Below are 16,035 nucleotides of genomic sequence, written 5' to 3'. Positions count from 1 at the left end.
ACCACACACCTAACTCAGCATGCACATGAATGTTATAAACCACGTTCCGAGCAGATTAGTACATATTAGTACAAAGACGACATGAATGGTTTTGTGAGTGAGGGCTCTGTGTCACCGAGTCCTCATCCTGTTATATTTATTTAACTTTACATCTTTAACAATCAGAGAAACTATAGTTCTCTTTACAGGATGGAATGACATGCTGAGAAACAGACCGACTGTTAAAGTTTTAAAAAGTTTTCTGACACTTCTTGGAAGCCAGAAAGGCCTCGCAACCCACGGGTGAAGTTTTTGGTGACCCCTAGTGGAGCCAGGATCCCCAGGTTGATAATCAGTGACCAAAACATTGAATTTAAGATGATATAAAACAGATAAAAGCAGCAAATTATCACATATTGTGAAACAGGAAACATGTGAGAAAACTTTAACCATTTGTCACATTCCCCAGCTGCCTGGTTCTCATGTATTTGCAGAACCAAGTTGTTACCATTTAAACAAGTCTTTTCTCTTCTGACACTAACTAGAATTTCTAGAGCCCTCAAGAAAATAAGAAAAAGAGAAATGAAAATCAGAATGAATCATTCATTATTCTTTTTGTAACTCCACAGATTCATCCTGGCATCACTTATTTCTCTGCAGACTGTAAAAATGATCCCACAATGCAAAAGAGAACAAGCGCAGAGTCAGACTCCCTGCAGGAACGTTACAGGACTGATTCCTCTTCAGGAACTTAAACGTCACATTATGTCTCCAGTAGTTCCAAAATACTTGTACAGATTTTTGTGATGTTTTGACTTCTGGTGCATGTTGGGAATTAGGGAGATCAGCCTTAGTGAAAGCGCAGTGTCGAGTTTTCATCTCTAACGCTTTGTTTCATCATCCGTCCATCACGGGGCGATGATGAAAGGCCGCTCGTTGCGCCTCCGGTGAACGACTGACGCTGTCGGATCTAAATTCCACATCAGACCTCCTCACTAAGACGGACAGCCAGAGGTTATTAGAAGGAGGTTCAGGTTCGAGCACCTCCTCGCGCACACACACATCAGCGCTGCCTGTGATCTATGATTCATGTGTGCTCATTTAAAATAGTGTGAAATATTTAAAGTTGGCTGGTCGGCCTCAGAGGGTCGACTGACTGACCTCTCCACTCTTATTACTGCACAGAGGAGGAGGAGGAGGAGGAGGGAGGTAATAAAAGTGAGAGAGATGATGGGGCCTGGATATAAGAGATGGATGGATGGTTGGATACAAGTTTCATGAATCAATAGTTGCCTTATAATCAAAGTGAACTGGCAGTTTGGTTCACTGGCTCATGTTAGCATTTCTTGTTTGGGTGTAAGATGATTTGATGCTAACTTTTGATAAACTAACGTCTGTTAAATCCTGTTGATGCTACACTGACTTGTAATCAGGTGAATGGTGTCTCTGTCATTCGTACGTCTGTTCTCACACTATGTAACTTTGGGCTCCGGGTCGGGAGAAGTACGTAACGCTTTACGGCACTAAGTCACACACCACCAACTATTTGACTGATTTTGGTGAAACTGGATCATATTTTATGGAGAAAATGGGATTTACAGAGTTTCCTGATGGACAGTGAAGTAAACTGCTGCCAACTGTAGCTGCTGTTAGCTAATGTTAGCTTAGTTTGTTAGCCGGGCTGCCCGGGCTGTGAGCTCAGAGCACCAGAGGAGTGTTAGTGTTTTGGACCCCCGGGAAGAAGGGGAGGTTTACAGGCCCAGGGCACAGGGAGAATGCTGATAGAGATCGGAGCCGGTGTAGTGCCAGAACCGGAGCTGGGCGAGTGGGCAATGTAACTGGGCTCAGCAGCCTCTATGGACATAATGACAGAGGAGAAGAGACTGAAGAGGACGTTGACGGAGGAAGCTAAGAAGAGAAAAGGAGAGAGTGAGCGAGCAAGAAGCCGTCCGACAAGAGTAAATGTGGGACTGACTTTTAGTGGCTGGTGAAATAAAAAGCTGAAAGACAGACACCGAGCTGGGCTTCTTGTCAATGTTGCTTTACAGCCAAAAAAGCTGTTCAAACTTTTAGTTTTTTTTTATCAAAATCAGGTCACATTGTTATAGAGGGAGACTTGAAGAACCAGTAATCAGAACTCCAAAGAACCTTTAAAAGGAAAAAAAGATAAAAATTGTGTGTGCAATTGTAATTTCAAGAACCTTAAACAGTAAAAAGGGTTCTTCAGGATAAAAAGTTTCTCCAGAGAACAAGAAGACGAGCTAGAAGCAGTTTTTCTCAGAGTGCAGATGAAGCAAACCCCAGTCCACATGGAAAGTGCCGCCATCTGTCACCACAGCAGTTAATGGTATTTTCCCAGTGACGTCTCCACCTCTCTGCTGCAGATAAACGTACCTGATTGGCTGTCTGAAGACTTTTCTAAAACGCCTCTGGGCCTTCTTCAGTCTGCAGCATCGCCTCTGATGTTCCCAACAAAATGTTGAGAGGAAGGTCAAGGAGATGAAGTGAGAGAGAAGACATGCATGTATTTTTACAGTTAATACTTTTTCTGTCTTTACAGTCAGTATTTTATCTATCTATCTATCTATCTATCTGTTTCACAAGGACTTATCTTCCTCGTCAATCTTTAGGAGGACGTTTCTTAAGAGAAAACGCAAAACTAAAAATACTTTCTATTTTGAGTTCTGTCAAAATATACAACTTAAATGTGTATATTCCTAACCTCTTCAGCTCTAGCAGCTTCTTTGAACACCAGTTTCACAATGCTGGTGGTCCCTCTCGGCTATGTAGCCAAAAATGGCGACCACTGAAGGCGAGATGTGTCCAACGTTCCACACTCAACTCTGACCATCATGAGTCCACCATCCAGGTTCTGACAGAACTGACAGTGTGAATGCATTTAAGGACTCAAAATAATGTGTAAGTTTGGAAGAACTGAGAACACACTAAAGCTAATGCGCTGCACAGTAGCAATTCAACAAAGTAGACGATAAAAAAAGCAATAAAATATTGCGATTGTCATTTCTGGTAAGTTCACAACAGTTGGAAACACTACCTACACTAACACTACTCTGCTGAAAGCACACTATGCCTGAAGTACATAGTGTACTACATTTGTGTACAAATGGAAGTATCTGAATTGAGACACAGCTAAAATAGGAATGAAACGAGGAAGAAAGAAGGATTGAAAAACTTTCTGGGATGTAGCAGCACTCAGTAATTTGGCAAGGAGGAGGAGGCAGGGGGCGGGGCATGATGGCTGAATGTGTCAAACAGAAGAAATGATGCAATCTGGTAACAAATTCGAGAGAGATTTTTATTATGAATATGGCACCTGTAAGATGGTCAAAACCGGGTTACAGAAAGACAACCATGTATGTGACATGTTCTTCTGAACGGATGAGAACCTAGTAAACTTATAAAAGAACAACTGCTATAAAAATGAAGTATGTACATTTTCGGATTTGCAGCATTATTCATGGTAAATGAACTCAAAAAGATGTCTTTCAAATAATAATAATAATAATAATAATAATAATAAAAAATAAGCCAGGCACTCAAAGTTAGCATCAGTTAGTCATGTGTTTTTTTCCCTCTTCTGCAGGGAAAAAAATCAAAACAAAAAATAGAAATGTACCATAGTTTTCTCTTTTTTAATATTTTAATTTGTTTGTATTTAGAATTTTATAACACTGTTAACATTGATAATAAGAGATTCCCTCTCTCCCGTATTTCAGCTACTTGGCACCAAGTTCCTCATAAAAGAATCTGTATAATTGTACAAGAAATAGTTAAAAACACAGACACAGTTTCTTCACAGGTAAATGAAGTGATTTTCAATATTTGTAATTCTTAAACACTATGTATTTTTGACAGCAGCTGTGATTAAGGTTTTTACGTTTTTAAAATCACCAGCAAAGTTTTCATTTTTCGACATAAAACACAGAAAAAACATTGAAACAGCTTGGACCGGCTGTTTGGTTTTTGTTACATGTGGGTGTATTTCCTGGTTTCTTCTGAGTTATGTGCCCTCCCCCAAAATCCCCAAACCCTGCCCCCTAAAATCCCCCCTTTTTTTTTTTTTTTTTAACCAAATGGGGCCCTGACGTTCATTTGTGCCCCGCCCACCCTGCTTTCACGCAAAAACCACCAAAAGTAGAAAACGCTAAAATCCAGAGGAGCTCCGAAACAAAATGCTCCTGAAACGACTGAATTTAACATTCAACCACAAACGATCCACCAATCAACCGACAGATCGAGCGGCCCGGATCACATTCCTCCTACTGAACACAAGAATAAATAAATCCATCATTAAATTTCAGAACCTACGTTTGTTTTTTTTTGTTTAGTTGCGATAACAAGACATTGATTCGTCACAGAAAGCACAGACGCTACAGATTGTTTTTCCTGATGTGAAGGGGGGAGGATTAGAGGCCCGGGTGGGTTTGACAATACAGACTTTATTCTTCCAACAGGCCTCCATCTTGTCCCCGTTTGGGCTCGACAGACTTTAAAAAAACAAAAACAAACAAAAACCGCTGGACCAAAAATAAAAAAAACACAAAGAAAACAAGGGATCGATCACGTGAAACGCATCGGACAAACTTACTAAACATGCAGTTCAGTTTCCAAAACACCTATAAAAATAGATTTATAGTGCGAAATATTTTTTTCTTCTTTTAGTTTCTTTAGAAATTTTTAAAACCGTTTTTTATTACGTGTCCTGAAATAGTGATTTTTTTTTTATTTTCTCCCCCCTTTGAACCACTTGTGTAACTTTGTTCGTCCCGTGAGAGAAGTTTGCGCAGGAAGTTCAACAAGTTCGGTGGGAACCAATGAAATACACCCAATGCACACAAGAAGCCCCAAGGAACTCTGGAAAAATGTTTCACAACTGAGGATTTTTATGTTTTTTTGTTTTTTTTTCCAGGACTACATCTAAAAATGCTACTTTAGGCTTTTCCTCATTGTAATTTATGTAATTAATGTATTAGTTATTCAATACTGTTGTATGCAAGAGCCGGAAACTGCGATTCCCAGAATTCCTTAGTGGCAAAAAACATGGCTCCATAAACCTTTGAGCTAGTTAAAGAATCTTTTCATCTCTGAGAGAAAGGACAGCAAGATAAAGAGGTTTGTATAAGACTACACAACAGCAAAAAGCAATAGCAGAGAGAGAAAGAGAGAAGGTTAGAAAAACAAAAACAAAAAAATCTAAATAATAAACGAGGTTTTACAAAGACAAAAAGGAAGCAGCGAAAATAAATGGTGGACTCTACAAATGTTTTTTTTCGCTTTTTGCAAAGGCCACCAAACACGAAATTTCCACAAACCTCCACTGGTTTCACTAAGACTGCAGATAGAGGGAGATCGAGAAAGAGACGGGGCAAAAAGACAAAGGGGGTCGTCATATGTCGACTCCACCCCCTTTACCTGTAAGCCCCGCCCATCGTCATCCATCCCCCTCCACACTAGAGAGAGCACAGAGAAGACAAAGGACAAAAACAGCTACAGTAGCTCAGTATATACTGCATATAGTCAACACACACAGAGAGAGAAGTCGCCATGAAAGACTTTTTGACAGCCAGTGACACTAAAACACATTGGTAACACGTTTTTACGGCTTAATCACACTGGGTAATAAGGATGACGGGATGGTGAAGACGAGGGCTGCCAACTTTAAAAAGATGGATGTCGTGACAGTTTTTATTTTTTTTATTTTACCATTTTAATTATTACTTGTTCTCATCTTTTTTTTTAGCTCTTTTTACCAAAAAACAAATGAACAAGAATCACAGTGCTTTTTAAAAAACACCAAATTTTTTTTTTTTTTTTTTGGCAACGGAGGCTGGGGAAGAAAAAAAAACACGAAACGACGACAAAGACGACATTTTAAAGGAATGTGATTTTTTTTTCTCTTCCTCAAAAAAAATCTTTATTTTTTTCGTAGTTATTGGATTGATTGTTTGATAGATTTGATTGAAAATGCATGTCTTTATTACAATCTCCTTGTTGATATGTGTTTTTTTTTTTGTTTTTTTTTTATAATCACAGGGTCCGGTGATGAGATGGAAGAGAGTGGATTGTTTTTGTGGAGGTGATTCTGGTTTAGGAAGAAGACGTAGAAGAAGAGGAGGAGGAGGAGGAGGAGGAGGAAAACACAAAGTAGTCAAACAGGAGCCGGTCGAGGTTTTCAACATTCATTTATCAAGTTAGTGACACTAGTGTATTAGCCTCAGTCTCACTGAGAATTAAAAGTGATTGAGTTAGAAAATACAAAAAAACTATGAAGTCTAAAATTCACCCAATCAACTCCATGTATCTATGCGGAGCTGCCCCTCGTGGCCCAATCAGATTTTCTCAGACAAACAAAGGAGGGGATGTAAAGAGTGAAAGTAGAGATGTTGATTTAGAGGTTCTAAGGTTCTTGCTGTGGTTCTGACTTTCCTGAAGGTCAGATGAGGAAAAAGAAAAAATCGTTCCCCCTCCAAAGAAAACGAACACGACGATCAGTCTGTCAACGAGCTGTGGGTTCGTTTACAGCACCCACATCAGCCAGCTGAATCAGGGTTACTGGACGGTCGGTAGCACCATGAATCTATAGATCGACAGGTAGAAATGTAGACGTGAAGATTAAAGATCAGGTAGGATAGAGAGAGAGAGAGAAACCACAGATCGAGATGGAAAGAAGATGTATAGGAGGTTATGTTTGGTGCGAGACCTGTAGGTAAACTCCTGGGATAAAAGAGGAAGTAGTAACATTCGATAATTCACAGGTCATTACCCGGCTGAAATTGCTTTTTTTTGTTTTTCTTCGTAATGCTTGATTCGTAAGTTAAATCTGAGCTAGAATATTTTATAAAAAAAAGGAAGAAATGAAAGAATTAATTCTCTAAACTATTCCCTCAATCGAGAAACGTCCTCAAAAACCTTTTTTCAAAAGATTATTAACTCTGAGACCTTTGAGAGCTCCCCTCTTCTCAGTTTAAAAACTTTTCTTTTTCAAGCCTTGATCACATCAAGATACAATACGGAGGAGTGCCACATAGAGTTTTCTGTCCGTTACAAATCCCTGTACCGTCCTCCTTTAAATACACACAATCAGCATCTTCATAAAGATGCAACAGAAAAAAGTCAAATAATAAAAATTATCCCCGTCAGGCTCCAGCGGAGTCCTTAGGCAATATGAATTCTCTGTAGGCAAAAAAAGGGATTCTTTACAATAAAGAATAGTCTTTTTTTTTGTTCATTTGTTCAAGAGAGGAAAAAACATTGCTGATCGCAAGGAACAGGAGCAGAGAGACTGAGAGAGGAGGACAGGATGAAGAGGAAGAAGAGGAGAGATAAAAGATAGAAAAAGGGGGACATGTTTGAGGGTCATTCATGTCTATTACACAAGCTCAGTTGCTCAGATTCAAAGTGCTAGAGTACATTTGTCATCCTTTCCTGTCCTTTCTCCCCTCTCGGAAACACAGTGCTGTGTTGATAAAAGTAGCAAGTAAATAGTCTTTCTTTTTATTTTGTTACTAGTGAGCAGTCTTTTAGTTTGACACAGTTGTCGATTCCAGAAACACAGTAATGCGGTCTTGAACATTTTGCGTTAATCCTCCTTCCTCTCCAGAGTCGTCTGCGTGGTGTGGATCCCGTTGCTGTACACAGGGAACGGTAGTGTCGAGAAAAGTCCCTCTGCTGTGGTGAAAACATTGGCTGCGGACGGCATCTGGCCTCCCAGGGTGCCATTCGCACCTGTGGCGGCAGGAGATCCAACAAACGGGCCAGCGGCTGCTGCTGCCGACATGTTGAGCCTGTGGACGTGGTGGTAGAGCATCTCCATGGGCGTCTTAGGGTCCAGGCCGAACCCCGAGCTGTCTACAAAGTTCATGGCAGCATTGGGGAGGAGGTTGCCTTGCGCCATAGCCAGGGTGACGTCCGCCGGTGCATACCTGATGGTTCCTGTGGTGTAGACCCGTGGAGCCGTCGTGTTGGTGGAGGCCAAAGTTCCCGTGACCCGATGGACCAACGGGAGCACCACATTACCGGCCTGCAGACGCTGAAGTGCCTCAAGATCGCCAGAGTACAGCAGTGTAGAGGAAGAGCTTGATGAGGACGAGGAGGATGAGGAAGAGGAGGAAGAAGAGGTGGTGGGGGTGCCTTGTTGCTTGTCCCTTGGGGAGGCAGAGAGAGGAGGGGATAGGGGGTCGGCAGAGGAGGCGCTGGAGGGCGGAGCTAAACTCGCAGCACTGGAAGCGGAGGACGGGGCCGAGCTTCCATTGTAAGGAGGCTTCCTCACTCCTCCTGCTCCTCCCTCTGTTCCAGGAGGAGTAAGGACGGAGTCGGGAATGGCTACTTGGAGAGAGCCTCCCTGCGGTGAGGGAAAGGTCTCATGGCTCCCTGGAGCAGCCGGCTTGGAGGTCATGCTGTACGGGGACTCGTTTCGGGAAATCTCCCTGTTGGGTGGGTAGTTCCAGATGCTGCTGTCGTTGTCGAAGTTGATCGGTTCTGCCATCTCTGTCTTGATTTTCAGGACAGAGGATGTTGCACCTGCGCTGTTTGGCGAGCCGGAGGAGGCGAGGAGGTGGGAGGAGCTGGCAGATGTGGCCTGGGAGGGGTCAACCAGCGGTGTGGTATCTCCCATGGCAACAGGGCTGGGGGTGGTTGAGGAGAGACGGACCCTCCTACTTCGAGATCCGTCCCATTTCTGCACTTTCCTCCTCTTCCGTCTCTTCTGGAGTTTGCCTCCGGCATTGGCACTGTCACATTCTTGCACGCCTCCATCCTCTTCCTCATCGTCATCCTCCTCTTCTTCCTCCTCCTCTGATGAAGAAGATTGAGAGTTGTGCAACTGTACTTCTTCACCTTCTCCGTAGTGCTCTACCTTAATATGAAGACCACCAAGATTACCCAGTCCACTGATAGTGCCCAGTCCCCCTAACCCTCCCAGTCCTGCTAACCTCGCCAGCCTTCCTCCTCCTCCACCTCCTCCTCCACCTCCTCCCCCGGTTGCCTCCTCCTGCTCCTCCCCCTCTCCATCTGAAGGTTCCAGGCTATCGTCACTGTCCTGGCTCTCTGGGTTACTCGAGCTGTCTCCTTCTTCCTGACGCTTCATCTCCTGTTCTGAGGAGCAGTGTGGTTGGCTGGGCTGCTGCTGACGCTTACTGTCTGTCTCCGGGTCCTCACTGCGTTCTGATTGGTGGCCTGGCTTCCCCTCAGACTTGGCGTTCTCATTGTCTGTTGAGAAAAGAAGCAAGTTTAAAATCGAGGAATCCAAAATATTCCAATACAGTCATGTAAACTACTGTTACACTACCGAGGAGATTTACAGACTTCCCTGATGGAAAGATTGCTAAATAGCAAGCTGCTATCATTAGCCAACTGAACTGACTCAGCCTCAAGATGTCAGGAGCCAAACCCGGCAAGGAAACCACCTCAGTAGGCTACTGTATTCACTGCCAGACTGACCACTGCTAGTTTTAGAGGTTGTGTTCGGTTCTCGGGTCTGGTCATGGTCACCGGAAGGTAGAAGTTGACACCAACTCATAGTGCTAGCTGCAATTCATTGTGGTTGGGGTTTATACATTAAAAGATAGAGAGACAGCTAGATATCCATGATTGGTCCCTCCCTTTTACAGGAAAATACTTAACACAAAACATAACACAAAAATGTGGAAGTAAAGAGCAATCTGCTTCCTGTTTCATTGGGACTTCAAAACAGTTCATAATATTCCAACGACAAAAAATCATTGTTGCGTGAAAACAAAGGCAACAGGCTATCCCTTAAATCCTGTTCTGCACTTGATATTTAGGATTCAGGGTTGTTTGAATTTTCATATAGTGAATCCCAGGTGTTGATCCTTTTATTTTTTTTTCCGGGACAGGATTTCCATGTGTTGTGTTGTGTTGTGGAAGCACTGATGTGTGTTCAGTATCTGTAGCTGCCGCTGTTCAGGCATGTTGGCTCTGTCCAGACCATTACACACACAACACACACACACTTCAAACCCTGCCAGCACACACTGAGGCCAGCGGCTGCCCAGCTGGCAACGCTCCGACTCCCTCGTGGCACCTGAAATGTCGACTCAATTGCTTTGTCTGGGGGCGAACCTTGTATCTCCATTAACTGCGCTTTCCAAGCAAAGCTGATTTATTCTCAGGGTGGAATCAAAAATGTACTTGTGGTTTTAAGTGTTTTCAAGGGAGGGTTTGGTTTATTGACAGTACTTATAAAAATACCACATATCAGGGTTTGACAGGTATAAAACCTTAAAGTCCAGGACTTATTTCCATTGTCAGACCTTGTGTTTTTACAGTCCACCAAACTTATCAAGTTCATCTTTGGATGATTAGTCATCAGGGTTATTTGGACTGTTCTGAACTGTAAATGTGGAGATTGAAAAATAGAATAAAATCGGACTGGATCCACATAAAAGTTGACTTCTGCTGCTTAGATTTTGATAATCTTTCTCTGATCTTTGAAAGGTCCCTCAACCATAAACTGTATAAAATCTGGACATAGTCTCCTTGAGGTCCCCCACAGGTTTCTAAAGAGATGCTGTGAAGCTCAGTGTGGTGGCTCTGGTTTTCTACATCTTGGCAGTCCTGCCGCTGCCAGCACCAGGACGAATCTGAAAAATGGTCAAAGAGGTGGATCATCGGTGGAGCTGAGGCGGGCTTAATGAAGGCTGGTTACTGAACACCTGTGTTGACACTAATATGTCAATCAAAGCGTCCATGCTGTTAATTCTGCCTAACTTTAAGTCCTTAATATAATTTGAACAGGTGAGTTCTATAAAAATCAGTACAGTTGTCATGAACGGGGAAATTAGCGATTAGAGACTAAAACAGTTTTTTGTACCAGGCTGTAAACATGTTTATTTCTGCTGTGAAGTTGGACATTTTAACATGGGGACTTATGGAGACTGACTCACTTCTGGAGCCAACCTCAAGTGGATGTTTGAGGAACTGCAGTTTTTGGCACTTTCTGTGTTGGCTTTACTTCACAGCCACGGAGGTTGATGCTTGCCCTCAACATTACACCAATACTGATACTCAAAAGCAACTTAAATGATCACATTGGCTACGCTCTATATTATCCTTAGGAATCTCTTGAGACCAAAACTAGCACAGCCTGTTCTTACCCCCAACTTGTCAAATGTGGCAGTTTGGTCAGTAGCCCTATACATCAATTTACAATGCTGTAGATTCTCCTCGAGCATCATTTCTTGGATACGCCTCTCTGGCATAACTTTTTGATGTGCCATTAAAGTCAGGTGATAGATGGTCAAGAGATGGAAGAGGTTTGGGAAGGAAGGATGGGTCAAACACATCTGTTTGTTTGACTTTCCTCTAGACTTTTCATCTCCCGTGTGAAACCAGAACTTTGATTATGTTTGTAATGTGTTATGTTACATACAGTAAAAAAGGTATGTTGCGTTGTGTTAGATACATAATAAGACTCAAATTGTGATCTTTTCCTACCAGTTTTTGTTCCTAATTCAAACCAAACTGCAGTTCAAACTGAAAAAATTTTCTCAGCAAGCTTTATTTTGAAAGTCTTACCAGACATTGCATATTTGTTGTACCTAACTTGACCGTGGAGCCTTGCTAAACTGACATGAGACTGGAACCTACAGCATCCTAGTTTGAATCAAAGGGCCAAACTCTTCCAACCTGACCAAGCTGCCATGTTTGATAAGTTGGGAGTGAGAATGTGAACGAACGTGCTGACCAACACCTCACAATTATGTATGTTTCTTTTTTAAAATTAAAATTAATTAAAAAAAATTAATTTCCTAAAAGAGCTGTTTAATGCAGTGCTTATCAAACAAACAGGAGAATTGCAGTGGATTAATCTACATTTGTTGCTCTTGTGAGTATTTGATGAGACTGACTCACTTGTTATGTAAATCTTTTTGCCTTCATATATATATATATATAAAAATAATGAAAACTGATTTTTGGCACCTTCACTTGTGTTTTCTCCGCCTCTGTGGAAATTGCATCTGGACAGAACAAAGGTCAAAGGCCAGACATCTCATTTTAGACTATGTTGAGCACCTCAGGCCTGTTGGAGCCCAGCTGAAGCTGGACGCCTCCTGCAGCAGCTGGCATCAGTTTACAGCCGACAGCGTTCCAGAATCATTCTCCTCCAGCAAGAATAACAGCTGGCACTGATTCTCATCATGCCAACACAGGCTGCAGGACTTGATAATATTATGCTCAAGGTGGAGGCCATGTATTGGTTTAAATTCAACTATACTGGCAGCGTGTGAGCTTTGTCTTCAGCAGAATTGGCTGCTTGAAATGTTGGTGACACGCAGTAAGTTAATCCTTGATTTGTATGTCTGGATCTGAATTTAGATGCCAGTATTTTTAAGATCTAATTTATTCTTCTGTATGGATGCTCACATGAGGTCAAGTCCCTGCAGTGTTAGTTATGTTTCTTGTTAAATGTTTTTTTTTTTTTTTTAGGGTTGTCAACACACAGACAGAAAAGCTGATTTTCATTTCTCTTCATTTTGATTAATTATTCACAAAGCATGTAATAATTATTTTGAAAGACCTTTGTCTGTGTGTGTGTGTGTGTGTTTGTGTGTGTGCGTGTGTGTGTGCGTGCACGTGTGCTTGTCCTGTGTGTGTGTGTGTGTGTGTGTGTGTGTGTGTGTGTGTGCGCGCACGTGCTCTTTCAGGCACACTCAATTAATAACCACATTTTGAAGATGGTTAAAAGATGAAAGCGACATTCAGTATATTACATTCACATCTTAAGTTATCGAATGTTGGACATTGGATTGATGTAAATAAGCTTGCTAGTTAGCTAGTATTTTCCTAACGTTCAACAGCTATCAAATGTAGCTTGTGACTGACGTAGATTAGCTAGCTATAGTCACAGTTAACTAGTGTTTTGCTCTATAGCAAAACACTAGTTAACTATCTGGCTAACGACTGATATTGACTAGTTTAACTTTAGCTAACATTAGCTAACTTAAAATGTGACTCTACAGTTCGCTTTTATCTTTTAACCATCTTCAAATGACTGTCTTTTTAACACAGACAAGCTAGCACGTAGCCTATAAGTACAGGAAGTGGACGAGGATCTGACCGAGGGTACAACAGAGCTAAATGAGTAAATTAATGAGGTCCGAATGAAACTTGATTTATGTATTTCCCCTGTTCTGTAGACAGAATTAGACAAAACAAGCTACTTATTTCTCATTTTGTGAATGATGTATTTTCACAACTGAAGTGTTGGCTAAATCATTTGTAGCGTTATCTCTGTAAGTTAACAAAAACAAAATCTCCCTCACACGTAACAAAGTCACACATCGCACATTCAATGGAAAATAACAAAAAAGACAAAATGCCTGAAATGTGCCTTGATTTGTCACCAAGCACTTTTTCGAAAAAAAAAAAAAAAGTTGCTAAATTGTCATACAAGTTGCCAAAATCTAGTGAGAAACTGACGTTGGCAGCACTGCTGGCATTACGTCCATCTTTGGTCTTCATAGATTTAACATGTTGAGAAGCAGCATCATGGACTGGTGTTTTGGTGAATCCTTTGGAGGATGTTCTGTGGTGCTTTGTGCCCCCTTTTTTGAGGCGTTTTGTGTTATTATGTGAAGTTTGGACGCATTTTGCGTCGTTCTGTAGAGTTATGCCGTGTTTTATGTCATTTTGTGGCAGTTTGCAGCGCTGCCAGTGAGTGCTCAGTCCCTGCAGCTGTTGGCGTTCATCACCATCCAGGCTGGCACAGACGGTACGCTGGCACCAACTGATAAAATATCTCTGGCTTCTCATACACAGGCTGCATCTCTTACTGCTGGTTATTACACTGATATACTGCTTGTAGGGAATCATACAGGTTTCATAAGAATATTATCTGAAAAATGACATAATTTTCTGATTTTCTGTTCCATCCTTTCATTCTCCTACCTCTCAGCAGTGTTATTTACTCTCTTCGCGATTTCTAAGTTGCCTTTTTCTCTTTGTTTTTCCTTCCTTCCTTTCTTTACTCTCCTACCTACCAGAGTTTTCTTTGGACTCAGACTCAGAGTCGGAGGTTTCGGAAGACTCAGAGGTTTTCTCAGGCAGGTTGGGCAGCTGGGCGATGTCCATGGGCGTGTCTTTGTACTCTGGATTACTGTTAAGAAACAAAGATTTCAGTAAATGACATAACATTTACAGCATTAACATTAACATTTGCTCATTTATTTCTATCATTCGATCTCAAATAAAAGCTGGTTTTCACAATAAAATGGCTCATGTTAAAGTCAACATGAGGTATTCATATTTATTTTGCAGATAAGGCCAAAATAGTTTCTAGGCTTCTGAGATTTTAGACTTAAATTCCGTAAATCTTTACTTCTGTTTCTTCCCTCACATTTAAAATGGCTTGTAGTGGATGTCTTTGTGTGTGTCTTTGTGTTACAATGTAATTCCAATTTAATAAATTCATTTAACTAATAAATTAATCGGTTGCATAAATGGAACCATTTATTCATCCATCACTGTTTGCTTATTCTTGCAGTCATGTGCATATTCCTTCATTAATCTGGCTTCTTCATACATCTTCGTTAATGTTTGGGAATCAAAGAATCCCTCGAGTCGAGTTGACCTCTGACCTGAGGACATAGTTGACCCAGATGACGTTTTTCTCGTTGGCGTTCTTGGCGTTGATGGCGATGGTGGCACTGGACTGGATCCAGATGTAACCACCGTTCTTCTGGATCCACCGGTAGTACTTTGTCACACACTGACCCTTGTTCATCACTGAGAGGAGACACAGAAACATACAGTGGTTTGTCATGGTGAATTTAGTTTGATATTCTGTGCTGTTGCTAACTGTTGGACATCACACTGACCAAGCAGCTTGTTCTTCACGAGAGAGATTGAGAGAGAGAAGAGGAAGGAGGGATGAGTTGGACAGAGGGCGAGAGAGGAAGAGAGGAAGTAGGTGAGAGAGAGAAGGGGGCAGTCATCAGATGTCATGTGACAGCTGGCTGAGAGCTGCTCTGCTGCTGCCGTCATTAATCAGACCAACACACACTGCCAGCCTGTGTGTGTGTGTTTGTGTGTGTGTGTACCTGTCTGTTCATGTTTCCATGTGTGTCTGATAAGACGATACACACTCAACACACACTTTTCCATGTGATGCTTCATGTTAATTGTTGATGAATATGTAAAGTCTTACTGTCTTAAAGTTAACGTTAACGTTAGTCATGTTAGTCATGTTAGCACGTTGCCCTGAGGATGACCTAGGTGTTGCTGTTAGCTCAAACAGATGAGTGAATTTTAGTATCGTGTCATTTGTACAAACATTCCAACTGTCCAGATATTAGCTGTAAATTAGCAACAGATGCTCCAACCATGTTCAGCTCAGCCTACACTGACCAGACATTCCACTTTTTATATCTGTAGATCACTAAAATGTCCGTTTTCACCACATTTAAAGCGCCATTCTCTAACTTTTCTAAATCATGTTGATGCGACACTGACTTGTACAACACAAAGTCACACACCACCAACTATTTGACTGATTTTGGTGAAACTGGATCATATTTTATGGAGAAAATGTTTTCTTGGTTTCCCGATGGACAGTGAAGTAACTGTCAACTGCAGCTGCTGTTCGCTAATTTCAGCTCAGTTTGTTAGCCGGGCTGCCCAGACTGTGAGCTCAAAGCACCAGGGGAGTGTTAGTGTTTGTACCACCGGTGTTTTGGATGACCCGTAAGAAGAGCAGGTTTTCAGGCCCGGGTGCGGAGGAATGCTGACAGGGAGCAGAGCCAGTGTCATGCCAGAACCAGAGCTGGGCGAGTGAGCAATGTAATCGGGCTCAGCAGCCTTTATACAATAGATTTTTATTGTCATTGTCACAGGTACAACGAGATTGAAAGTGCTTCTAGTCAGTCAGTGCAACATAAATAAAATCCTAGCGTTAAAGTGACTAGTAAGTGTTAAAATAACGAGAATAAATAAGAATAAAGATACCTGAGACCTTAAAATGTACTAAAATAAATAAAATTAAACATATGCTAAAATCAAAATAAATACTAAATATGC

General features: G+C 41.7%; 1 protein-coding gene across 5 annotated transcripts in view; it reads right to left on the bottom strand.

Moving 5' to 3' along the window:
- Nucleotides 1–5,780: 5,780 nt before the first annotated feature.
- Nucleotides 5,781–16,035, bottom strand: part of npas3 (neuronal PAS domain protein 3) — a 307,791-nt gene continuing 297,536 nt past the window's right edge. For all 5 annotated transcript variants that reach the window (XM_019263216.2, XM_019263215.2, XM_019263217.2 and 2 more), the window contains 3 exons: nucleotides 14,598–14,745; nucleotides 14,001–14,116; nucleotides 5,781–9,207 (listed from right to left, as the gene is read on the bottom strand). In XM_019263216.2, the coding sequence (XP_019118761.2) occupies nucleotides 7,580–9,207; nucleotides 14,001–14,116; nucleotides 14,598–14,745 (1,892 nt within the window). In that variant the 3' untranslated portion in view covers nucleotides 5,781–7,579. The remainder of the gene's footprint in view (nucleotides 9,208–14,000; nucleotides 14,117–14,597; nucleotides 14,746–16,035) is intronic.

The sequence above is a fragment of the Larimichthys crocea genome, chromosome V (genome assembly GCF_000972845.2).
Source record: "Larimichthys crocea isolate SSNF chromosome V, L_crocea_2.0, whole genome shotgun sequence".
Lineage (NCBI taxonomy): Eukaryota > Metazoa > Chordata > Actinopteri > Sciaenidae > Larimichthys > Larimichthys crocea.
Note: the sequence above shows the minus strand (reverse complement) of the source record. Positions and strands in the feature narration are given on the sequence as shown.